Source organism: Bos taurus, chromosome 8 (genome assembly GCF_002263795.3).
Source record: "Bos taurus isolate L1 Dominette 01449 registration number 42190680 breed Hereford chromosome 8, ARS-UCD2.0, whole genome shotgun sequence".
Taxonomy (NCBI): domain Eukaryota; kingdom Metazoa; phylum Chordata; class Mammalia; order Artiodactyla; family Bovidae; genus Bos; species Bos taurus.
The window spans coordinates 17,136,566-17,163,163 of record NC_037335.1 but is presented as its reverse complement, the minus strand read 5'-3'; the positions used below and the strand labels follow the sequence as shown (position 1 = coordinate 17,163,163).

General features: G+C 42.9%; 2 protein-coding genes across 2 annotated transcripts in view; both read left to right on the top strand.

The window, feature by feature from the left end:
* Nucleotides 1-10,020, top strand: part of IFT74 (intraflagellar transport 74) — a 124,475-nt gene extending 114,455 nt beyond the window's left edge. Inside the window, exon 17 of the mRNA XM_015472416.3 lies at nt 7,694-10,020. Within this exon, the coding sequence (XP_015327902.1) occupies nt 7,694-7,746 (53 nt within the window). The 3' untranslated portion in view covers nt 7,747-10,020. The remainder of the gene's footprint in view (nt 1-7,693) is intronic.
* The window catches only part of TEK (TEK receptor tyrosine kinase), a gene marked incomplete at its 5' end in the record, with an annotated part of 103,049 nt that continues 86,435 nt past the window's right edge, over nt 9,985-26,598 (top strand). The window contains 1 exon segment of the mRNA NM_173964.2: nt 9,985-10,339. Within this exon segment, the coding sequence (NP_776389.1) occupies nt 10,288-10,339 (52 nt within the window).

Here is a 26,598-nt window from a genome sequence, read left to right as displayed (position 1 = left end):
TTCAAAAGAGAGTGCCCTTCCACCTTCACCCATTTAACATATGAGGAAACTAAACTTCAAAGAACTGAGTTAGCCAGGGTAAAATAGCCAGTTGTGTGGGATCTGTGTAATTCTTAAGTTGGCAATTCTGAAGCCCTGTACTTCTTGCTTTTCCACCAGCTTCTTAAAAGCTGGTTTCTATAGTGTATATCTGGACTGAATCAGAGACAATTTGGTAACTACTTTACTATCAACCATCTAAGAACATTTGCAATGGTTTTGTTTTGAATGGTCAAGTTGTTCTCTAAAATGTGAGCCCTTCTGTATTCATTTACCAAAATTTCATTTAGTTATCTGTGAGTGAAGCCCTGTGCTAAATATTAGACATACAAGGATGACTAAGACCTGGTCCTTGCTGCTGAAGAATTCATAGCCTAGAAGGGCAACAAGAATTATAAACCAGAGCGACAGTACTCTGTTAGAGTCATTGCAAAGAGCCCTCTTCCTGCCTCTCGGAGTCCTGTCTTTCACACTCCTCTACTCACTCTTCTTCTTCCATCGACTCCTTATGGTCCAGGCTGCTCTGCATGTCAGGTTAGCTCTTCAGTCCCCGTGGCAATACTCAGATTCCTCTCATGAATTTCATACCACTGTATCCACTCACAGCAAACTAAGCATCTATTTGGACTTGGCTATCAAGGGATTGGGGGCAGGAGGAGAAGGGGACGACAGAGGATGAGATCGGTGGATGGCATCACTGACTCGATGCACATGAGTTTGGGTGAACTCCGGGAGTTGGTGATGGACAGGGAGGCCTGGCGTGCTGTGATTCATGGGGTCGGACACGACTGAGTGACTGAACTGAACTGAACTAATCCCATGCCCAATCCAAGCCAATGTATCTATAATAAAATTTCATATTGAATTTTTTGTATTTCCCCACAGAAGAGCTTCATGCCCTGTGGCCCTTTCATAGTGAGTTCTACCATGTCCATTCATCATACAAAGCAGCAACCTTGGATTTATCCTACTCTCCTCCCTCTGTGTGAACACCAGTCATTAAAATTAATATTTCTATCACTGTAACACTTGTCATTCTTTCTACCTCTGATGTGATTATAGCCTTAATTAAGACTTATGATCTTTAAATAACATATTACAATAGTTATCTATCATGAGTTTTCCTGACTTTAATCTCTACAAATGTAACATGTCTATTGGTCTCGGAGTGATTCTCCTAAAATGAAAATGTCACTTAATCATAATATTCTTTGATTTAAAACCTTTTCTTTCCCATTGTTATAGACCTTACTGCTGCTGCTGCTGTTGCTAAGTCGCTTCAGTCGTGTCTGACTCTGTGCGACCCCATAGACAGCAGCCCACCAGGCTCCCCCGTCCCTGGGATTCTCCAGGCAAGAACACTGGAGTGGGTTGCCATTTCCTTCTCCAATGCATGAAAGTGAAAAGTGAAAGTGAAGTCGCTCAGTCGTGTCCAACTCTTAGCGACCCCATGGACTGCAGCCTACCAGGCTCCTCCGTCCATGGGATTTTCCAGGCAAGAGTACTGGAGTGGGGTGCCATTGCCTTCTCTGATAGACCTTACTAGGATATTTTAAGCCTGGACCCAGTTTGTTTAAAGCACAGTCTCAGGCTAAGCCCTTTCTCACACTTATTTCAGCCTTGCTCATTACATTTACCGTAATGCAGTGAGAAAGGCAATGCCAAAGAATGTTCAAACTACCATACAATTGTGCTCATTTCACATGCTAGCAAGGTAATGCTCAGAATCCTTCAAGCTAGGCTTCAACAGTGCATGAACCGAGAATTACCAGATGTACAAGCTGGATTTAGAAAAGGCAGAGGAGCCAGAGATCAAATTGCCAACATAAGTTGGATCATAAAAAAAAGCAAGAGAATTCCAGAAAAATCTCTACTTCTGCTTCATTGACTACACTAAAGCCTTTGACTGGGTGGATCACAACAAACTGTGTAAAATCTTCTTAAAGAGATGGGAATACCATGTCACGTTACCTGCCTCATGAGAAACCTGTATGCAGGTAAAGAAGCAACAGTTAGGACTGGACTTAGAACAACAGACTGGTTCCAAATTGGGAAAGGAGTATGTCAAGGCTATATATTGTCACCCTGCATATTTAACTTATATGCAGATTATATCATGTGAAATGCCCAGGTGGATGAACCTCAAGCTGGAATCATGATTTCAGGGAGAAATATCAGCAACCTCAGATATGCAAATGACACCACCCTTATGGCAGAAAGCTGAGTATGAATAAAGAGCCTCTTGATGAAAGTGAAAGAGGAGAGTAAAAAAAAGCTGACTTAAAACTCAACATTCAAAAAATTAAGATCATGGCATCTGGTCCCATCACTTCATGGCAAATAGATGGGGAAAAAGTGGAAACAGTGACAGACTTTATTTTCTTGGGCTCCAAAATCACTGCAGATGGTGACTGCAGCCATAAAATTAAAAGACACTTGCTCCTTGTAAGAAAAGCTATGACAAACTTAGACAGCATATTAAGAAGCAGAGATACAACTTTGCCAACAAAGATCTCTATGATCAAAGCAATGGTTTTTCCATTAGTCATATATGGATGTGAGTGTTGGACCATAAAGAAGGCTGAGCGTTGAAGAATTGATGCTTTTGAAATGTGGTGCTGGAAAAGACTCTTGAGAGTGCCTGGGACTGCAAGGAGATCAAATCAGTCAATCCTAAAGGAAAACAACCCTGAATATTCATGGGAAGGACTGACGTGAAGCTGAAGCTCTAATACTTGGGCCACCTGATGTGAAGAGTTGACTCATTGGAAAAGACCCTGATGCTGGGAAAGATTGAGGGCAAGAGGAGAAAGAGGCAACAGAGGATGAGATGATTGGATGGCATCATCGACTCAGTGACATGAGCCTGAGCAAACTCCAGAAGATAGTGAAAGACAGGGAAACCTGGTGGCTATAGTCCATGGGGTCGCAAAGAGTTGGACATGACTTAGCAACTGAACAACACCAACATGGTATACTATTTCATATCTTCGTGTTTGGCTCAGGCTACTGGCCCATTTGTCAGAATCGCCTGTTTTGCCCTCCTCCCTGCCACTGTTATGGTTCACCTGGTAAACACTTCAGGTTTCAGTACATAATTCAAGATTTCCTTCTTCTATATGGCCCTTTTGGGGTAGAGCTATGGGTAAATAAGTAACTGTGAAGACCAGAGAATAAGTCTGCTGTGATCATTTCAAAAGTTACCACATTATTAAAGAAGACTTCAGAACAAGTTGCACAGAGTCGGACATGACTGAAGCGACTTAGCAGCAGCAGCAGAACAAGAAATATTATCAGAGATAAAGATAGATACTAATGAAAGATAAGTGAGTCAATTTACAAAGACACATAACAATCTTAAATATGAATGAAACTAACAACCTTTAGAAAAATTGATGGAATTGAAAGCATGAATACAAATCCATAATTATAGTTGGAACCTTTAACCCTCTGCTTTTAGAAACTAGTGTAACAGGTAGAAAATAAATGAGTGGGGATGGAGAGGACCTAAACAACATTATGAACCAACTGGACCTAAGTGTAGTTTTTGGAACACCCCAGCCACCAGTAGAATACATATTCTTTTCAAGTGCACATTTAAAGAGCTGAGGCCCTGCCTAAGGGGCTTGTAGTCTATCCAGAAAGATGCCACGTGTGCCAAGGAAATATCAGGAGAAGAAAAAAAAGGCATGAGAATTAGTGCCTTGAGGGCTAAAGGATCCCAAACAGACTAGGACAACTTTTACTGCCAGTACCACCCTTCAGTATTTAACCACACAATGTCTAGTTTTTATTTAACTTTTCCTGTTTTGAGGCATTGTCACTATGCTGGGATTATGTAATTGTGAGCTTCAAAAGCAGAGACCACATCGTCTATATCTGTGTCTTTTCCTACAACAATTAGCACAGCGCTTGCCATTTAGATGCTAAAAAAAAAGATTTAGAGTAAATGGGGTTCTGAGAGGGTCAGGTATTTTCCATGGCCATCAACTCTGCTCCAGACCAAAGTGGGTGTTGCCACTTTAACTGTGGTGTCTGGGCTGAAGACCAAGACTGAATTGTTGATGACCGTTCCTTTTCTGCTAGCCACTGCTAGGTACAGTGGGTTCACAAAGAGAGTTCAGAAAAGTCCTTGAGAAGCCTGATGTGATGGCTGTGGTGCTTCAGTGCCCACAGCCCTGCAAAAGGCAGAATGCCAGGGCTGCACTGCGGGAAGCTGACAGTCCACTCTGCTCACCTCCCACAGGCTGAAGTTCACCTGCATTCTGTTGCATATTTGCCAGTGGATGTTTTAAGGTGCATCCTACTGCCCTGGGTCAACTGTCTCAAGGATTTTCCCCCAATTGTATTCATTTGTGCATATAGATTCATTAGTTCTTTAAAGCTGAAAGTATAGAAAATTATAAAGAAAATAAAGATCGGGTTTTCAATAATCCAGAAATAGTAACTTTTAACATTTTGCTGTGTATTTTATATATGTGTGTATATATATATATATGTATGATAGATAAATATACATGTATAGAGAGTGTATGCATGTGTGTAAATTTCATGCTGTCTGAACTGTTTTTTCTCCCAAATACACCGTGAAAGTGAAAGTGAAAGTTGCTCAGTTGTGTTCCACTCTCTGCAACCCCATGGACTATACAGTCCATGGAATTCTCCAGGCCAGAATACTAGAGTGGGTAGCCTTTCCCTTCTCCAGGGGATCTTCCCAACACAGGGATCAAAACCAAGAATCAAACCCAGGTCTCCCGCATTGCAGGCAGATTCTTTACCAGCTGATCCATAAGGGAAGCCCATAATATACCATAAGCATCCTTTAATGTTTCCATGTCAGTATGCTTCCATCACAACATTTTGACATTTGCCTGGTATTTCACTGCTTACCATAATTTATATTAAAAAATCCATTTTTTTGGCTGCTTAGAATACTTCCAGGTTTTGATATTTTTTAACAGTTTATTTATTTGTGGCTGCACTGGGTCTTCATTACTGTGTATGGACATTCTCTATTGAGTGTGGGATATTCTCTAGTTGTGTGCGGGCTTCTCATTGCGGTGGCTTCTCTTGTTGCCGAGCGTGAGCTCTAGAGCGCAGGCTCAGCAGTTGTGGTACAAAGGCTTAGTTGTTTCGCAGAACGTGGAATCTTCCCGGACCAGAGATCGAACCCGTGTCCCCTGCATTGGCATTGCAGTTTCTTAACCACTAGACCACCAAGGAAGCCTCAGATTTTTATTATTATCAACAATACTTCAGACATAAATGTTGGGGCACAAATTTGCTTTGGGCTTGCATTATATTGTAAGAGTGGACCTTTTGGGCCAGAGAATATGCATCTAAGACTTTTGCTACATATTTGTGATAGTGGCCTCTAGACATGCAGTACTAACACAGTAGGAACATTGTGTAAGTTATTTCCCATACCTCATCACATTTTTAATTTATCCATTGCTAGTTTTGTTAATCCATCTCAAAGACTTTTACTGTTTTCTGTAGATGTTTTTTCACATATTAAGTACAAAAAGGAGAGGTGAGAAAATGAAACATCAGCCAAGTGCCTCATTTCTTTGCTTATTTTCCTTGCTTGTGTATTAGTTTGGTTTTCTCTCTTGTTCTGCTATAACCGTGTCTAGAAAACTCACACATAGCCAGCTTGACCAGTGAGGAAGTCCCTTTCCCTTCCCTAGAGCATGGCAGTGGGGTGCCCACAGACTCTGATATTACTTCCTGCTATTTTGGAAGCACAGTGATAAATGTCTACATTTGGGATTCCCTGGTGGCTCAGTGGTAAAGAAGCTGCCTGCCAATGCAGGAGACATTGGTTTGATCCCTGATCTGGGAAGATCGCACATGCTGTGGAGCAACTAAGCCCAGGCACCACAGCTACTGAACCTGTGTTCTAGAGTGCAGGAGCCACAACGACTGAAGCCCAGTTTCCCTGGAGCCTGTGCTCTGCAGTAAGAAAAGCCACCCCACTGAGGAGGCAGTGCACAGCAACTAGAGGGTAGCCATTGCTCTCCACAACTAGAGAAAAGCCCGCATGACAAGGAAGACCCGCAACAGCCAAAAATAAATAAATAAAAATTTTAAATGTCTGCATTTGTCAGTGTCATCAAACTTTTCCATTACCTGTCAAGTTTCAAATTCTTTCCTAAGGCCTGATTTCTTTCCTAAACACCTGGGTTGGTGTTTGTGACGTTGGCTACATTTCTCTTTATCTACTTTTTTGCACATTGTGGTCTACAGATGAACTGTGAGAAAGAGAGCCATATATGAAACTTTGCAAAAAAATTGGAAACCAAGAGACCAGGATTCTAATACTCCCTTTGCTAGTACTCTAATACTCCCTCTGCTACCCACAGGTGCTCAGGTTACTTAGCCTTTGTTGGATCTTGCTTCCTCATTGCAGATAACTTTATATTGCAGTCCAGGGGTGGTGTGGTGGTTGCGGGTGGAGAAGAAACTTATAGAAAGCCCTTATTAAATATGTACTTGTGCCAGATACTATGTATATGTTACCTCATGAATTAGACATTATTTGCTTCCATTTTAAAGATGAGGAATCTGAGATTCAGCGATATGAGTTAAATTTGCAATCTAGGGTTGCCTGACTCCAAAGACTTTTCAAGGTATGAGTATATAAACAATGATGGGAGTCTTTTCATTCATGTGTTAGTTCATTACTTAATGAACTATTCAAGACCTACTATGACTTACCAGGCACTGTGCTCAGATCTAGGAATTCAGTGGGGAATCAATTAGATATGTTTCCTGCCTCATGAAGGTATCAGTCAGCTGAGGGGAAAAGAGACATTAAAAAGAAGACACAAGTACATGATTACCAATTGTGATTAGTACTGTGAAAAAAAAGGAGAGGATGGTGGGAAGGAATAACAGGGGAGACCTGATTCAGATTGAACAGGTCAGGGAAGACCTTTCTGAACTGAGACCCAGAAGATAACTAGGTATTAATCAGGCCAGAATGAGAAGAGCATTTCAACATTTCTGGGTGGGTGGAACTGCTGAAGGATAGAGAGCTGACCCAGCTGGTCCCCAGCAAGGCTCCTCAGGGTATGGAGATACCCCGATGATGGCCACAGCCAGCTTTCAAGAGAAGGGTTGTGGCCATGTCCAAGTATGTGGTATTTCCTTAATACGTTATGTATTGGGGAAAGTCCTGTCCAGACATGGAAATGGCCTCTCCCTTCCCTTGGAAATTCTGGCATGCCATCCAGTTTTGCAACTTCCCAACCTGTTGCCAATCAGCTTTGCTGACCTATTGGCCCCACACTTGGTAGTGAAGCTCATACTCTTGTTCCTCAATTGGTTCGCCATGTTCTAAGACCAGTAAGGCAGAAAACTGGGTCAGAGCATGTCTGGGAACTTTTGTTCACAAGTTATCTTCACTTTATACCTGGAATTTACACACCAAAGGTTCAGACATCCCAGAGAAAAGTTGCTTCACATTTTAACTAGCTGTATAATCATAGACTCAAGAAACCCAGCTTGCTTATTATATGGGATCAATATTCTGGACAACAGAGAAAAGGATTACATGCAATAATATTTCTATATCCTGGAAGATGAAATTAAACTACATAGTTCCTTTGCATAATGAAAAAATAAACTGAGTGACATTTCTGGATTACAGAGAGAAGAGTGAAAATGAGTCACCCATTCCAGATAATGGAGGAAAGAACATGACTGGCAGCCCTAGGTAAGAGGAGATCCTTCTAGATGATGGGGAAGGATGAAGCTGATCAGAGGCAGGCAGCCCAGGTAAGGACACAAGCAACACCTTCAGCCCTCAAGAACCAGCAAACAGGAAGGAGCAAGAGCAGTGACAGCTTCCTTGTGTGCCCATCAAGCACAAACAGGGGAAGCTTTGCCTGGGGGGGAAGGTGCGCTGGGATCTGTTTGTTTCCAAGGCCTTCCTTCCACTGCTGCTCCATATGGCTTTGGGCCAGTGGGCCTCACAAAGTCTCAGATACCCTGTGCTTAAATCACTTTTGTGACCCTCCCACCCCTTAAGTTTTCACAGTGACAAAAATACACAGTTAGCATCTCTGAACTGCTCAGATGAAAGGACCTAGGAATCAGCGTCAGAGAAGGCAATGGCACCCCACTCCAGTACTTTTGCCTAGAAAATCCCATGGACGGAGGAGCCTGGTAGGCTGCAGTCCCTGGGGTCGCTAGGAGTCGGACACGACTGAGCAACTTCACTTTCACTTTTCACTTTCATGCAATGGAGAAGGAAATGGCAACCCACTCCAGTGTTCTTGCCTGGAGAATCCCAGGGACGGGGGAGCCTGATAGGCTGCCATCTATGGGGTCGCAGAGTCGGACACGACTAAAGTGACGCAGCAGCAGCAGCAGGAATCAGCATGGAGATGCTGAGTGGGACAGTTTAGTCATTGAGACTATGAGGTGTTACCATCAGAAGGGGAATTAGTCATATTCAGTCTAAATCCTTCACTTACATAGTTGAGGAAACCGAGGCCTACAGATGGGGAAGTGAATGATCCAAGGCCTCACAGGCAGATCATGGCAGACCTGGGATTAGTACCCAGAATCCCTGACTCCTAGACTGCTTTGTTAGGATGCCAGACTTGAAGCCATCTCAGAGAAGTAGAGACTAGCCTTCTGGAGGAAGCTTTTAGAGACGGAATGGAAGGAAGAAAGGAAATGAATATGTTAACACAATTAACAAAAGTCTCCTATGAATTAGACCCAGTGCCGGATGTTTCTATGTATTTTCAAACATTTAATCCTCTCAAAAATTCCCCTTGATGGAGATATTATTGCTATTTTACAGCTACTGAAATTGACTCAAAGTTTCAGTAACTTGTCTCAGGTTACACATGGCTGAGCCAGTGTTTGAACCCAGGTCTATTGAAAACACAGCCTGAGCTTCTCTACCTTAGCTGCCTGGAAACATCAATCGATTCTCAAGATCATCACTGAGGTGATAAAACCCAAGACAGAAATCAGGCGAGACTAGCAGCATCTGCCGTTTCCTGTGGTGAGTAGGAAAAAGAGCAGAGACCTCTTTCCTAGGGCATAAAGGCAAGGTGATGACTAAGGTATGGGCTTTCCGTGCTAATTTCAGAATTAGTATTTTTGTGATATTGTCATCTGCATAAATTTAGGGTCTCTGAACTTATTGTAGATATGGTTATCCCAGTGGTTATTTTCTTTTTGGTCTATGTACTCCCTCTGCTCTTATAAATAATATTTTTATCCCCACCTAAATCTTAAACTATTTATCCCCACCTAAAACTTACACTATTTGGTTTTTACACAGGTTATTTTAAAAATCTTGTGTATAATTTGTTTCTGAAAGTAAGTTGGCCAGTAACCATGAAATCCCTCCTAGTTATTACTGAAATCCTTCTCTGCCAGTTCTTTAAGAAATTAGATCATCTCCAGATGAGTTGTTAATAAAAAAATAAATGCGGTAGCCAGTAGCATAGATATCTTCGGGCTCTTGGCCAAAAAAGAAGCCATCTGTGTAAAAGAAAACAGGCTAACAATTTTGGACTCTGGTCTCTGTGGCCACATTGAGCATTGACCTCACTGTTAATTAACCCATATTAATTGTTTTGGGCGGGGGGTTGTGTTCTCTCAGCACGAAAACGTCTTTTCCCCATTCAAACCACGTGGGGTTAAAACAAGAAAACAAAAGCCAAAACTGCTCCCCACACCCAAAGCCCCTTCTGTCAGGGCTCCCAAGTAGACCCGTGAGAGCTGTTAGAGGGCTGAGAAGGGCCGGTCATCAGCACATACCATACATAGGTGGAGGGCTTGTTATTCTCAGTTTCCCGCCTCAGAGAGGATACCCCTATTGTTTCTGAAAGTGCTGACCAGGACCCACACTTCCAACTAAAATTCCTCTACCCCTGCAGCAGCAGCAGCAGCAGCAGCCATAGATAAGTGTTTTGATGAATTGCAAGATGGACAGGTCTTACCATGCCCCCAGCCCTGCTGATACCAAACGCCTTTAAGATACAGCCTTTCCCATCCTAATCTACAAAGGAAACAGGAAAAAGGAACTTAAAACTCCCTGTGCTCAGACAGAAATTAGACTGGGACTGCCCGCTTCTGTGCTGTTCCTTCTTGCCTCTGACTTGTAAACAAGACCTAGGAGGACAGGCGAATGGAAAGTCACAAACCTCTGGGTGTTTGAAAGGATCCTTGGGACCTCATGCATGTCCGCGGAAACTGGATGGAGAGATTTGGGGAAGCATGGATTCTTTAGCCGGCTTAGTTCTCTGCGGAGTCAGCTTGCTCCTTTCTGGTAAGGTTTGGCTTTATTATTATTTTTTTTTTTTTTAAGTTTTTTTTAACCGTGACTCTGGGCTCTCTCACCAACGCTTATTGCTGGTTAACAAGGGGCAGCTGTGTCACGGACTGTTTCTCTGTGAATCTCCATTCAGTAAATGGAAGGATTCACCTGGAAAGTCCTTGTGGTGTGAACTGATTTTTCTAGTTTCCCTTCTGGATTATTGCCCCCTGTGTCACCACAGATGCTGTGGGGACTGACCAGGTCACTTTATTTGAAGAGACATATTTACTGTGGGACATTATTTTACTGCTCCTCATTCTAGCTTGTTTCCTTATTTGATACAAAAAAAGAAGAAACCTGGCTTTACCTGCTTCAGAGGAAATCTTCAGTCACTGAAAAAAAGTCAAATTTATGCTGAGAGTGATGGGGACCCACTTAAGGCACTGTACAGAGTGTCATTTTAAAAATGAGAACAAAAATGATTTTCTATAAAGGTTTCATATTTGCATCCTATTTTATTCAAAGTGGTCAAATGCTAGGCTTTTTGGGTTTTTTTTACTATAGATGGGGTCAGGGAGATAAGGGTTATATAATTTGTGTTTTATTTCAAAAACTTTGGCATATAGTGATTTGTAGTCTTCACTGGCCCAGTGAAATGAAAGTTTAGGCAATTACCCAGATCACTGGCCTCAGGAGTGTATTGAAACCTATTGTGGGTTTAAGGAATGATTGGCCTGAGTATAGACTTAAGGTGTTTGGTGCTCAGATTCTCTAGATGGCGGCGTGGCTCCCACTTCACTTACCCTGTGGGATACCTATGAAAGTGCTATCAAATCACGAAATACAGATCACAGTGTAATGGCCATCAATCTCTCCCCTTCAGTTTGAAAGCATTAGAATTATTATAATGAAAATAGAATTGATATAGGAAATGAATTTGGGAAATTTTACTGAACTTAATGATGTGGACTATGTTAGGTATACTTGGATCAAATTCTACTAAGTATCTGCTATACTATTTTATATTTTTCATGTTTCCAATATTATTAACTATTCAGAAATTAATCCAATAATATAACAGAATTGTATGGAAAGTAGTTTATAGCTCTTCAGTTTGTTGTCAGTAATCAATATATTGATATAGTAATATTTTAAGACTGAGTAACACAAACTGCTGGGAAATGAAAGATTATCTGAGATAGTTTCAGTATTTATGTAGAAAGTGTTTATATTCATGTGGAAATAATGTTGATTTCTCCAACAATATGCACGTTTAAGCCAAATAATTGTCATAATTCCATTCTCAATTTGCTTTTTTTCTGTGTGACATCTATCAGTGACCTTGAAATCTGGAACTGCTTCTTTATCAGGGATTATAGTAATGCAAAGACCAGGGGTATATAGTGGCTCTGAAATACTTCTTTAGGTTAACTACTATACATACACACACACACAAAGACACACACACTCTCTGTTTTAATTTTTTTCCCCCCATAGTGATTATGTTATGGCACTTTGCAATATAGACTTAGAAAACCTGTTGTAAAATCAAACAAAGCAGAAATTGACACAACTTTGTAAAGCAACTATACCCCAGTTTTGTTTTAAAGTACTTTGAAACAAACACATATGCAAAAAAATTATGTGGCAAAACAGTTGCTCTGTGTCTAAACCTTAGGTTTCTTGAAAGTACAGTGCTAACTTCAGCAGGCTGAGACTCAAGGAGAGGGGTTCCATGCTCTTGTTGAAAATGAAGGTTAACACCAGTAACGTGGGTTTCTGGAGTAGATCTGCTGTGCTAAATCCTAACTTACATTTTCCATCTAAGCCTCCATGAATATGAACACTGAAGGCTTGAGAGTTGCAACAGCAAGAATCCAGTATGATTATGTCTACAGGCATAGGATCCCATTCTTCCATCCAAACTCCACTGGTGGACTACAGTAATGGAGCAAGGGGCTCATGACTTACAGACTTATCTCTCTAGTTCAGTGAGTTGTTCCTCATTCCCTACTTCTGAACAGATAGAACTAAAAGAATGTCACATTTGCCTCAGTGAAGGTGACTCTGGGTGGTAGATGCTAATGCAGAAGAGGATGTATGTAACTTTTAGAAGACTTTTATCAAATCCACCTAGATTCTGGTAGATTTCCCTCCCAATGGAGGATCATGGCCAATACCAGCTTACAAACAAGTTCTCAGAAACATACTAGATTTCCCCTTCTCTCCCATTCTCACCAAACCAGGCTGCTCTCTGTAAAGCATTGTATAGAAAGAACAGCAATAAAACAAATCACTCTCTCTGCTTTATCATAATATGTCCTCTGTGATCAACATGATCCAATGGAAAGTCTCTATAGCATGTCGTCTTGCCTCTTTCCTGTCTCATTTGACATTCTGAGTAACAACCTGGGTTCAGAGATAGTGAGTATCTTTTCTGGAGTGGCGGAGGAGATTCAGTTCTAAGGTCAGGGAAGTGGTCACAGATGGAACCTCTTGATTGGGGTTGGTCTTAGAAGGCTAGTAGCAAGCCTGAGTAATCAAGGGTGGAGGTGTGGAAGCTAGGATCAGAGACACACCTGGAAATTATTCTCAGAGGGAGGTGCTGTGCCCTCTCCCCAGATTCTCTCCTAATCACTGTCTTTGGGAGTTCTGAACCTCTCCCTTTCAGTCCTACCCTGTGAGAACTTCCTTCGAGAGTTTGGTTCTTTTAAAACATCTCTCCTGGAGAGAAGGACTTGTCCAGTTCATCTCAGAAGACTATGCTATATATTCTCGAGGGATTCAGATGGGTGAGCTCCAGGTTTATCTGACATTATCAATTCATCTCCTGGAACTTTATTCTTAAAAAAATGTGTGTGATTGTGTCACCAATTCATTCCCTATAGATGGTTTGTTGGTTAGAGCACAGAATCACGACTCAGATAGATTTGTCTAAGCTGAAACAAAGCCAGAAGATACCACTTCAAAATAGATAAATGTCAAGTTACGCATTCAGTTCAGTTCAGTGGTTCAGTCGTGTCCGACTCTTTGCGACCCCATGAATCGCAGCACACCAGGCCTCCCTGTCCATCACCAACTCCCGGAGTTCACTGAGACTCACGTCCATTGAGTCAGTGATGCCATCCAAGCCATCTCATCCTCTGTCGTCCCCTTCTCCTCCTTCCCCCAATCCCTCCCAGCATCAGAGTCTTCCAATGAGTCAACTCTTCGCATGAGGTGGCCAAAGTACTGGAGTTTGCATTGGGGTTCAATAAATAGATTATGTTCAGTGTCAGATCTGGTGTGTTGAGAGCTCTATGGGTGACATCTAAGTTTTGGTGATACACAAAATTTACAGGAGCCAACACGTCCTTTACTTGCTAAAATGGTAATACGTGGCTGTAAACTGTTTGCTTAGTAAAAATATAAGATCTGACTTAGAGATGGCAATTGCTTCAATCTACTGCTCAAAGCATACCCATTAAACACTGGTGACACTAAGAAATTTGACAGCAAACAGAGTAGACAGGCAGAAGGAAAAGTGCTTTAGACACTTTGTCATATGAGCACATATAGTCAGGAGAGAAGAGATGAAGGAGCAGTATTTTCATGGGTTTCCATTTAGATGACACCATAGATTGATGCTGTATTTCTCCAGGTCTGGGATGCAGGGGCTGAGGGACCTGCACAAAAGATAGTTTGACTTTATTGATAGAAACTTTCTAAAAGCCGGATCACCGTCCCCCTGAGGAGTGAGTTCCCACTCTGAGGAGGGATCAGGTTGGATGGTGGATAGATTTTAGGAATGTGAAAAGAGGATCCTTTTCATTTCACTATCAGTGGCTTCTCATTGATCACTTAGGAGGTAGATAAGGGTTCCGAAGAGCCACCAAGATCTTTGCCCACTGAAATCAAACTGGGTGTGTTTTCTGAATGTGGACCCAGCTACACTCACTTTACACTAAATTGTAACTCAATCAACTTGGCATAGGAGAAGAAAAAGCACATGCCCTTGGGCTGTGATGACTTTTTGAAGCCACTGCTCTGAGACTGAGGTGGAGCTCATCAAGAAGGCAGGAGAAGGAATCTGGAGTATGGATTGTGAGGTTACACACCTGGTTGTTGTTGTTTAGTCACTAAGTCATGCCCAACTCTCTTGTGACCCCATGGACTGTAGTCTACCAGGCTCCTCTGTCCATGAGATTTCCCAGGCAAGAACACTGCAGTGGGTTGCCATTTCCTTCTCCAGGGGATATTCCTAGCCCAGAGATCAAGCCCAGGTCTCCTGCATTAGCAGGCAGTTTATTTACTACTGAGCCAACAGGGACTCTCTTACACACCTGGAGTTAAGCTCAAATTGGGTGACCATGGACCAGTTATTTGACTGCTCTAATACACAGTTTTCTCATCTTTTACAGTTGAGAATACTTTTGACCCCTAGAGTCATTATAAACATCAAGTGTGATAATGCATATGCATTAGTCAGCCAGTAAGAACTCTCTTAGCAAGTGAAGCTAGTATAATTGAAAGAGAACTGTTGCTCTGAGGACCACTGTGCTTGTTTAAGAGCGGTCTAATCTTTTCCAGGTGGAGGGGGTCACTTACTACTCATAGAAGCAGTCTCCTTCTAAAACCCCTCAACATTAGCTGGTTCCTCAAATTTCGTACTGGTCTCTCCCAGTACGAAGCCAGAACACGGCCTGTTTTCTGGTGCTTTCTCTCACCTATCCCATTCATGGCTGTTCCACTTCAGCCACGTCCTTCTCCACGAATGATGTATATTTTCCTCTTGGCTCTTGTTCATGCTGTTCTATCCATTTGGAAAAGACATCCTCTATGCTTGCTCTGCAAACAAAATTCAACTCAGTTTGCCTAGGCCAATTCTTCATGATGTTCTTCTCCTAATTCTGAGTTCCCTTACCACACAGGCTGTGTCTTTGAACTCTGGGCATGTGGATTTAGCCCAGTTAACCTCTAACATCTTTGTTAGAGGTATTGTTTCTTTACTATTCTCCGTAGTGCTTGGAGTTTAATATGCCACAGTAAGAAACTTTTGGTATGCCACAGCAGACCTGAAAAAAAGAGAGAAAGCATTTGTTGTTATACGAAGGGTTTTTAAACATTGAAATAATAATAACAGTAATAATCAATTTCATATATGTATTGAAAGTAGTAATCACTCATATCTTAAAACGTTGGCTTATGTTAAATATCTGATGTAAATAAGGTCAAAAGAAAGTCCCTTTCTTCTCTCAGGTGTGAAACATGAAAGGTATACTCATGAAAGTGGGTTTAACAAGAGCTTTACCTAATACTATGTATTGTATGATTGCTGAATATTACTTTAAAGATATGCATAGTTTTTATTTAATAGATATTTATTGAGTTATTGCCTGCCCATATTCATTCATTCACTCAACTATCATTTCAGTCAGTGAAGACACATTGAGGACTTACTTTGTACCAAATATTGTATTGGATACCAGGAATGCAGAAAAAAGGATGAATCATTTTTTTTCCCCTTGCTAAACTCACTTTTTGGTAGGAAAGATAAATATAGGAGAATAAATTATAAAATGCTATGATAAATACTATAATTATTGTTGTTTTTCAGTAAAGTCATATCTGACTCTTTGCAACCCCATGAACTGCAGCATGCCAGGCTTCCGTGTCCTTCACTATCTCCTGAAGTTTGCCCATACTCACGTCCATTGAGTCGGTGATGCCATCCAACCATCTCATCCTCTGTCACCCCCTTCTCCTCCTGCCCTCAATCTTCCCCAGCATCAGGGGTATATAAAAATCTAGCTTTTCAAGAGCTGTAAAAATACTTATTGGATTCAGTAATTTAAAAAAATGCAATTCTAAAATCCAAATTAAACATAAGTGACTAAAAACATATAATGCTAACTTCATTGCTAAATTTATATGAATATAATTTAATATTGAAAATAATCTGTAGGTTAGATTTTCCTCACTTTCCCAGAACTCCTAAATAATAATGAATATTGCCCCATATTATGGCTGATGTAGTTATGAGTTACTCATGGCCAAATGATTTTAAAACAAAGTAGATAAAAAGGAAAAGGGAAGAAAGAATTTCCCATCAGAAGGAGCACAGAGTGTGAAACAGCAGGGCAAGCTCAGGGAAGTTGAGTAAGGCTAGAATGTAGGGAGGAGGTGGTGAATTAAGGTTGGGTTCAGGTCAGGAAGGGCCTCATTGGCCATATTAAGTCATCTGTACCTCTTTTCTGTACATGTGGAAATTTAGTGTGGTGTTTGTTCTAGTGTATCTGACTTACGTCTTGGAAAATTCACTCTGGTAAGAGTGTGGAGCATGTATTGACACGGCAGAGATTTAGGCCTGGACCAGTTTGGCTTCTCAATTCTCCAGGCAGGAAGGCCCGGATGAAGAGGGGAATTGAAAGTGTTTAGGCGGTGAAACTGTAGGGACTGGTGATAGGTTGTTTATTGGAGGTTGTGGGAAGAGAAGGTGGTGAATAAACATTGCTCCAGGCTTCTGGTTTGGGTGATGGTGCTGCCATTCACTGTGCTGGGAAACATGACAGAAGGAACCTGGTTGATGACAGGCTGGCAAGAAACAAACAATTATTTTGCACGTGTTGATTTTGAGTTTCCATGTTAATGGTGGATATTTAGCAAAACTGGGCTATCTGGGTCTGAAACTCAGAAGAGAACTGGGCAAGGGACTGAGACAGAGGAATCTTTGTGTATAGTAAGTAAGGTCCTGGACATGGACACATACTGAGATTTAAGTGAAGAGAAGAGAAGAGAAGGAGGAGATAGCCTAGGGTTCCGTGAAGAAGCAGTCAAGGAGCTGGCAGGAGAGGCCAACCCAGACAGATTCCTTTCCTGGGATTTCAGAGAATTGGCGTTGCTGTGGCCAAGAAGGAGAGAGTTTAAAGAAGGGGACGATAAGATGGGGCAGCAGGGTGACAGCATCCGCGCTTGGCCTGGGGGCACCAGACTGCAGGTGTGTTGTTTCACATAGAGCCAGCTGCACTGACAGCACAGCTGAGCCGGAGCTGGGAGGGATGGCGGAGGGTCAGCTGGCATCTCTCCCAGTCTTCAGGAAGGGGAACGTCTAAAGTTGCCTCCCTTAGTTCTGGAATTTTAAACTGATAACCCAATTCCCACCAGTCTAGTCAGACCATTCCTTAATTCTCGTCACATGTGCAGAATGCTTTTTTAGATCAAGACTTGCCTGCTTTCCTCTACATCCCTCCCCCGTTGCCTCCTTTTGTCACTCCGGGACTCTGACCACCCTTCTCCCTTGTTCCTTCCCAAAGGCCACAGGGACAGGTGTGGTCACATGAACCTGCCAGACGGGCAGAGTCCTGACCCTTTTTAACAAAGCTGTTGATTAGTGGGAGTGCGTTCCCACTGCCTAGAGGTGCCATGTCTAACATGGTAGGCACACTTAACAGACAGAGGGAGAAAAAACCTAAAGATGAGCCACGGGAGCCCATCAGGCAGCCAGCAGAGGGACACGTGGGCGGCTGCTGTTTGTTCCCTGCTGGTCACAGCCCCCTGCCCAGGACTTGACCAGTGAGGTGTGTGTAGCAGGCACACCCATCTCAGCAGATCTGTCAGCTTTCCCGCTTTTGTTAGAGGGTGATATCATGCTTCCTGGGGGGAGCACTAGAAGACAATGCCCGGCCACTTTCCTCCAGATACAATAGGCGGAGTCAGGAAGGCAGTATTGACATTGCTGGGGCCGGGGAGGCACTCACTGCTCCGCGGCCGTCAGATGGTGAACCAGCTTAACCTTGGCACATGGAGCCTGGGTTGTGCAAGGCGTCTGGCTCCAGAGCCAAAGGGGACTCCACCCCAGGGACAGAAGTCCTGTAGACATCTGGGAATCTGAGATGGCCCTCGAATTCCCATCCCCTTGTCAAAAAAACAACCATAAAACAACAACAGGACCAGGAATAACAAAAATGACTACCATAGGCTGAATGTCATCATGTGCCAAGAGTTTAATATGACTTTTAATATCTTACAATAATCTCATACAATTGGTATTATTATTTGTTTGTTTAATATAGATGGTGAAACTGAGGCTCACAAAATGTTAGTGACTTCACTAAGGTTAAACTATTGTGGACATTCATTATCTGGGACTGCCCAGCATTCCTGTTTTTCAAAAGCCACCAAGCGTTCCCTCCAGTGATGGGACTGCCAATCACTGATCCGTGTACTGTCAGTCTGATGACAGTGGTTGGTTCAGATGGAGGATGTATGACCCAATAGGGCCACATGGACTGTCCTCTGGGAATTTTTGAGCAAGATGTTCTCTTTCTTCAGTGAGGACACTCTTCACTTGGAGCCATCAGCTTCCTTGGGTGCTTCAAGGAAGCTAGTCTTTGGTAGAACAGAATGAGGGCAGGAACAGAACACAGCCCAGACAGGCAGTCCGGAATTATCTGAGCTCTAGATCAGAGGCCTATCCCAGCCCCTTCCAGTTATGTGAGCCAGCTACATTTCTTTTCTTGTGCTATTTTGAGTTGTTCTCTGTCTCTCGAAAATGAGTAGTCCTGAGCGACCACATGATCTCAGTAGGATTGATGGAGGCAAGAGTTAAACTCAGAATGACCTGAACCCAAACTCTGGGCTTTTTAAAACACTTCACTGTGCTGTCTTCCAACTAGTGTTTCATGGTCACCTCAAGCTGGTTCACAGAAAATGAGACTCATAACAGTACTGCTTACAGTACTTATTCATGTGCTTTGTGGTCAGTCATGTCCAACTCTTTGTGACCCCATGGACTGTAGTCTGCCAGGCTCCTCTGTCCACGGGGCTTTCTAGGCAAGAATACTGGAGTGGGTTGCAATTTCCTCCTCCAGGGGATCTTCCTGACCCATGGATCAAACCCATGTCTCTTGCATCTGCTGCATTGATGGGTGGGTTCTTTGCCACTAGCGCCACTTATTCAGTATCAGTATCAGTTCAGTTGCTCAGTCATGTCTGACTCTTTGTGACCCCATGGACTGCAGCATGCCAGCCTCCTTGTCTATCACCAACTCCCAGAGTTTACTAAAACTCATGTCCATTGAGTTGGTGATGCCATCCAACCATTTCATCCTCTGTCATTCCCTTCTCCTCCCACCTTCAATCTTTCTTAGCATCAGGGTCTTTTCAAATGAGTCAGCTCTTCGCATCATGTGGCCAAAATACTGGAGTTTCAGCTTTAGTATCAGTCCTTCCAATGAACTTTCAGGACTGATTCCCTTTAGGATGGACTGGTTGGATCTCCTTGCAGTCCAAGGGACTCTCAAGAGTCTTCTCCAACACCACAGTTCAAAAGCATCAATTCTCCAGCGCTCAGCTTTCTTTATAGTCCAACTCTCACATCCATACGTGACTACTGGAAAAACCATAGCCTTAACTAGACGGACCTTTGTTGGCCAAGTAATGTCTCTGCTTTTTAATATGCTGTCTAGGTTGGTCATAACTTTTCTTCCAAGGAGTAAGTATCTTTTAATTCCTGCAATCACCATCTGCAATGATTTTGGAGCCCAGAAGAATAAAGTCAGCCACTGTTTCCACTAGTTCTCCTTCTATTTGCCATGAAGTGATGGGACTGAATGCCATGATCTTAGTTTTCTAAATGTTGAACTTTAAGCCAACTTTTTCACTCTCTTCTTTCACTTTCATCAAGAGGCTCTTTAGTTCTTCTTCACTTTCTGCCATAAGGGTGGTGTCATCTGCATATCTGAGGTTATTGATATCTCTCCCTGCAATCTTGATTCCAGCTTGTGCTTCATCCAGTCCAGCGTTTCTCATGATGTTCTCTGCACGTAAGTTAAATAAGCAGGGTGACAATATACAGCCTTGATGTACTCCTTTTCCTATTTGGAACCAGTCTGTTGTTCCATGTCCAGTTCTAACTGTTGCTTCCTGACTTGCATACAGATTTCTCAAGAGGCAGGTCAGGTGGTCTGGTGTTCCCATCTCTTTCAGAATTTTCCAGAGTTGATTGTGATAAATTCACATAGTTCAAGGGGAAGATTTTAAAAGATACTACTTTAAATATACACTGTATGGTGTGGGTATATAACGAGCACTCAGTAAAAATCTGATGTTCTTTTTCACTTATAAACAAAGCTAGAGGCGCTTATGTCACTTAATGTCCATCTTTTCAAAGCACATCTCTATCCATGAGGGTAGGCAATTCATTCTATGCCAGATGGAGCTCCCCACCTTTCCTTGAGGTAACTCCCTGTTGTTGAGTTACTACCCCACTGCCTCCTTTTGTCCTAAGCCTGGCCTTGTCTCAGAACAAGGGGAGAAATCCTTAGAGCTGTGTGTTCTTGGGCTCTGGCTAAAAATCTGGAGTGTCAGGTAGGGAGTTCCTTCCATGGCCCTACCAGCTGGCAAGGTGGTGCTCCCCATTTTTTCTCCTGCCAGCCCCCAATTTCCTCTTTTCTCACTTTTCTCCTAACTGAAAAGTGTCTCTAGGATGCTTTGCTCTAGATTGTTCCCACCTCATTTATCCCAAACCTATGAATTCCTCGTTCTTGAAAATCTTACGTGGCATTGTCAATTCCCAGTGCAGTGTGCCTCACTTCAGACTAAGCTCATTCCTGGTAGATGATTTGGGAAGTGATCCCAGGGAGCAAGAATGAGGGGCTAGGGGAATGGAAGCGTACAAGCATGTACTGTCATGTTGGCCACTGACTCAAAAGCCTGGTGAAGTGAAACGTTAGTTGCTCAGTCGAGTCTGACACTTTGCGACCCTGTGGGCTGCATGTAATCCACCAGGCTTCTCTGTCCATGGAATTCTCCAGGCAAGAATACTGGAGTGGGTAGCCATGCCCTCCTCCAGGGCATCTTCCTGACCAAGGGATTGAGCCTGGGTCTCCTGCATTGCAGGTGGATTCTTTACCATCTGAGCCCCCAGAGAAGCCCCAAATGCTGGTGCTCCACACCTTCTAAGGAGCCTCATGAAATGTAGCTCTGGGCCTTCATACTTTGCTTTCCTTCCCTTTGTTCCAGGCTCATGTAGACGCAAGAAGCCGATAAGTTACTGGGGTCCTGCGCTGTTGTGCCAGGAAGTCCCAGGGGAGGAAGTGTGAGATCCTCCCACAGGCTCTGAGTGAGCTACTTTGAGGTTCCATCTGCTCAAAGCTGATGGAGGCCTGCTCAGAAGTGATTGCAGAAGCATTGGAGCTAAAGTGGGAATGGGGAAGATTTGCATTGGTCTCCAAGAGGTGTTGGATACAGGCACCCTTGCGTTTGTCCCTGACATAGAACTTAGAATATTAAATCGCAATTTACAGTGTACTTGATGGTTTTCCCACTAGGCTACGGGCTGAATGACACATTAGCATTCTCTGCACCAAATATAGTATCCTGGCTGCAAGAAAAATGCTTTAATAACAGTTTTGCATCGGATTCAGTGTTCTGACCAGTGCTTCCCCAAGTGTCCTAGATACACTATTTCTGGCCTGAAAGATGATTTTATGTGATGCAATTTAAACAGAGCATTTTTAATTATGAAATTAATATGTGTATATAGATATATGTGTGTATAGATGTTGTGTAGTTGCTAAGTTGTGTATGACTCTTTGTGACTCTATGGACTGTAGCTTCTTCTGTCTGTGGAATTTCTTAGGCAAGAATACTGGAGTGGGTTGCCATTTCCTTCTCCAGGAGACCTTCCCGACCCAGGTTGAACCCAAGTCTCCTGCTTGGCAGGTGGATTCTTTACCACTGAGCCACCTGGAAAGTCCATATGTGTGTATATATTATAACAATCATGTACTTTCATGAGTATTTTGGCATTATATGAGGCTAAGAAAAAAAAGATGAATTAACTTAAAGAGAATGGTTAATAGAATAATTATTATACAAGTCTCATGTAGACTCAGCAAAAATCATGAAAATACTGTCTAAATTAATGCAATTTGAGAGACACTGCTCTAAAAGAATGAAGTAACCAATACTTTTTTAGAACTCTATGTGTGTGTTCAGATTAAAAATGGAAAAGTAATTTGGGCACATAAATAATACTAATGGATTAAGCAGAAGGGAGTCTCTTGGTGATCAACCTGTCTCAGAGGACTGACTTAGACTCTATTCTTGCTCCTCTTAGGAAACCTGGAAAGGGGACATTTATTAATAAATTACAGTTAAGACCTAGTTTACCCCTTGGGCACCCTGAGCATTCCTCAGAAAAGGCCCAGCAGTCAGCATGCAAAGTAGTGGGCAGTGGCAAAAGTGGAGGAACAAGTAGGTCAGTTATATGCATTCATTCAAGCAAACATTTAGTGAGCCCTTTCTGTGTGTGGGGAATCTGCTGGGCATTCAAGTTACAAACATGGTTAAGAGAGGGATCTGACCTCAGGTGGCTTTTAGTCTGGCAGGTGAGAAGCTCTGCTCTGTTAGAGGCAGATGGTGCGCGTAGGGAATATCGAGGCTGGAGGGAGTTATTCTGGAAGAAAACATGGGTGTCACCAAGAGGGCGACGTTTGAGAAGGATGAGCAGGATTGTGCCTTGTGGAAAATCAGGAGTGGAAGTGAGGAAGAACGGTGTTCTAGGCTGAGGAAGAAGCATGAAAAATGAGGGATAAAAAGTTTAAGAAATGTTTGTGCAATGGTTCTATGTGGCTACCCTGTAGGGTACAAAGACCGAAGCTGGGGAGGTGGACTGGGGAGAAGGTAACTGGGCTTGAGGTTGGCTGAGTGGGCAGGGTCAGAGTCAGTTATGGGAGTTGTCAGGATATGGGATGAAGCCCTGTGAGGGGGTGACATTGCCAAAAAGAGGAGAAAGGGTTTGTTTCGGGAACACCTATGTCAAGGGGTGATGTGGGTGGAGGAAGAGGAAGCTGAAGGCGACAAGCCAAAGGAGGAGGGAGTTTCTCATCTACATCAAAATGTACAAAGGCAGGAGCCAGGATCACGAGAGAGACTGGAGAATTTGGCAGTTAGGTATTGCTGCTAAGCATTTCTAGTGGATGGGCAGGGCCTGGGTTGAAGAGTAAGCGGGAGGTAAGGAAATGGAGTAAGCAAGCCTAGATTCCTCTCTGGGAGATGTCCCATGTCACGGCAGCTTCCTGTTTCTGTGTGCTTTTCTGTAAAGTTGATTCTAGGCTGATCTAGTAGAAGGGTGAGGTGCCCTCTGCCATTGTTGGCTCAGGGTGCTAGGAGGATATGCCAAGGTTTGAAGGAAAGAGAGAAAACCTCTTCCATCACAGGTATTCTCCCCTTCCCATGGATGTTGTCTCAAATTGCCTGAATTAGATAATTATTTTAATTTCAAAAATGTTTGGTAATGGAGGTACACAGGGGAGCCACACACCACTACCTGGAATGAGGAATATTAGAACCGACAAAGACTCAAAAGATTATCTAATCCAGGGTTATTGAATTGTTTTCTCACACAATACTAATTCCAGGAGAATTGTTGAATTCCACCCCCCCCCCTTTTTTTTTAGTGTAACGTGGAGCTAATGTTTGATACCTTAAGTAATACTGTTTTGATTGAACCTGCTCCTTTTACAGATACTGAGGCCCCGGGAGTTTAGCACTTTGCACAAGCTTACTCAGCTCATTAGAGGCCATTTCTTCACTTTAGCAGGGAGTGTGGAAAGCAATATAAATTAGATGTATTGTTTGGTCAGACTGCCTGGGCTTCCATTCCAGTTTTACCACAGAATTGGTTAGCTATCGCTGTGTAACAAACTACTCCCAAAACCCGTTGACTAAACCAACATTTATCATTCCTCACATGTCTTTGTGCGATTTGCGGTTCACCTGATGTGTGCTGAGTACCGCTCGGAGGTTCTGCTTCAGATTGCAGCAGCTGCTGCAGCTCTGCCTCTTGCTGTAGGTGTGCCAGTTGTCTGGGTGACCTGCTCACATGTATCTCATCCTTCTTGGATCAGCCCGGGGGGTGTTGTTCTAATGGTGATGTTAGAAACACAAGAGCACTAAGTAGAAACAAATGAACAAGTGAGTCTTCTCAAGGCTTAGGCTGTGAACTAGCACACTGTCATTCCCTAAGTCAAGGTCTGGGAACTATGTTCTGCCCATGGTGTGGCCAAAGCAAGGGAATGATGCAAAAGGGAGCTGAAGATTGGGGGTCAACAATTCAATCTACTACAGCTACTACTAGCTTTGCACTGTGGTGCAAGTTACTTGTTTTCATCTGAAAAACAAGCATCATTAAAAAAAAAAATGAAAAACAAGCATCATAATAGTACTTACCTTTTGGGGCTTGGGGAGGGGGAATTAAATGAATTTGTTCATGTAAACCATTAAGACCAGCACTTAAACTTAGAAAACACTAAGTAAATACTAAGATTGCCACTAATTTTATCCACCTACCCATCACCATCCATGCATGATGGAGAATATTTGGGGTCTTTGCCACCAGAGTGGCTATGGAAGGTTTCGGGTTGACTTGATGAACTAGCTTAGCATCGGCCATTTCCCACCAGCAGAAGGGCTCAGAGGAGAGATCTGAAAATCCTCCAAACCACTCATTTATAAAGTCCTCTCTTTGTCTTCTAAGTGATTATATGGCCTCTGGCAGCTTGGGCTGGCTTGGTGCTGCCCTGTTCTCCCAGCCTCCGCACCACATGCCCCTCCCCCGCAGTGTATCTCTCACACCCAGAGTCAGCAGAGATTTTCACACAAACCATCTGCCAGGAGGTGTGGAACTGGAGCCAGAAACACGTAACAGCTGCAGAAGCTCAGCTGTATTCCAAGGCCTGTAGTAATCTCACAGCAGTCCTGGACACAGCCCTGACCACTGACTGGCTCTAGAGTACACAAGCCTCAGCAGAGTGTGATTCCAATGTGAGTAATACATGAATTCTGCCAGCTCCTTCTGGAATCAAACAAAAAACTGGTTTCTTTCTTTTTTTTTTTTTTTTTGCCATTTGGGGGAAAATCATTCATTGCATCACTGTCTTCCCATTAAGTCTGGGAGAGCCAGTGACTCAAGCTAACTTCTGCTAGAGGCTCTCTTCCTCTCCTCGAGGCTGCTTCCTGATGAAACTCATGGTTTAGGACCCCCCACCAAGCCCACCTTTCACCTTGACAGGTGGTATTATGTGCCACATGAATCTAGACTGTGCAGTAGTGGGGTAACTGTGTGACCGTAGGCAAGTCATTTCACCTTCCTGTAGAATGGGGATAATAGTATTACCACACCAAAGAGTTGTGAGGATTATATGATACAGGTAGGTCAAATGCTTAGCCAAGTGCGTGTTCATAAAAAATGCTCAATAAATATTAGCTATCATTATTTCTTCTGTCTCCCTATGCCACTAGCTATTACTCCTAGGAGCACTCTTGTCTCCAAGATATTGTATAAATGTCACTCTGTTCTATTCCATCCCACTTTGTCTTATCTCCTTCCTTCCTAATCCATTCTAGTCTTTAGTATTATTTGAGCTCTTACTCTGTGCTTAACACTGGTCCAGCAAGTATAAAGATGAATGAAACAAAGTCTGTGTTGCTATGGAGGTTGCTGTTGGGATGTTTAAGTTGCAGATGGTCGTACAGTAGGTTCTTCTTACTCATGGTAGCTGTATTCTGTAAACCACCAAAACTGAGTTAGATTTCTGCAAGTCCAAATGTTTTTGTGACCTGATCAATGCATAACCCAGTTTTGCATTTGTGTGTATTGTTTTTGCCAACAAAAATTGTAAAAATGTGAAAAAGTGGCACCAAATAAACCATCCAGCGGACACTGGTTTTCTGTTTGAGAGCCCAGTAGAACAATGCCTTGTTTCACCTCAGTCGGGAACAGATGTGTCTGATGACTCAGGGTTTTCCCTGCTCTGCCTGTGTGTTCAGGTGACTGGGAAGGCAACATGAGTATCAATTTTGAGGTTATAAATAAATTATAGGCAAATTCATAAATATAGAATCAACTAATGATGTGTGCGTGCGTACTTGGTCATATCCAACTCTTTGCAACCCATGGACTGTAGCCTGCAAGGCTCCTCTGTCCACGAGATTCTTCAGGCAAGCATAATGGAGTGGGTTGCCATTTCCTCTTGCAGGGGATCTTTCCCGCCCAGGGATTGAACCCATGTCTCTTGGATCTCCTGAATTGGCAGGCAGATTCTTTACACTGAGCCACCTGGGAAGCCCAACTAATGATGAGGATAGACTGTTCATACACGAATGCATAAATGACGCAAACTGCACTAAAGTTTCCATAGACGCACAGGGGAAGCACGGGAGAGACAGCAACGGATTCCTTCTGGGGCAATTGGGGTCCTTTGGCTGGAATCAGACTTTCAAACGCA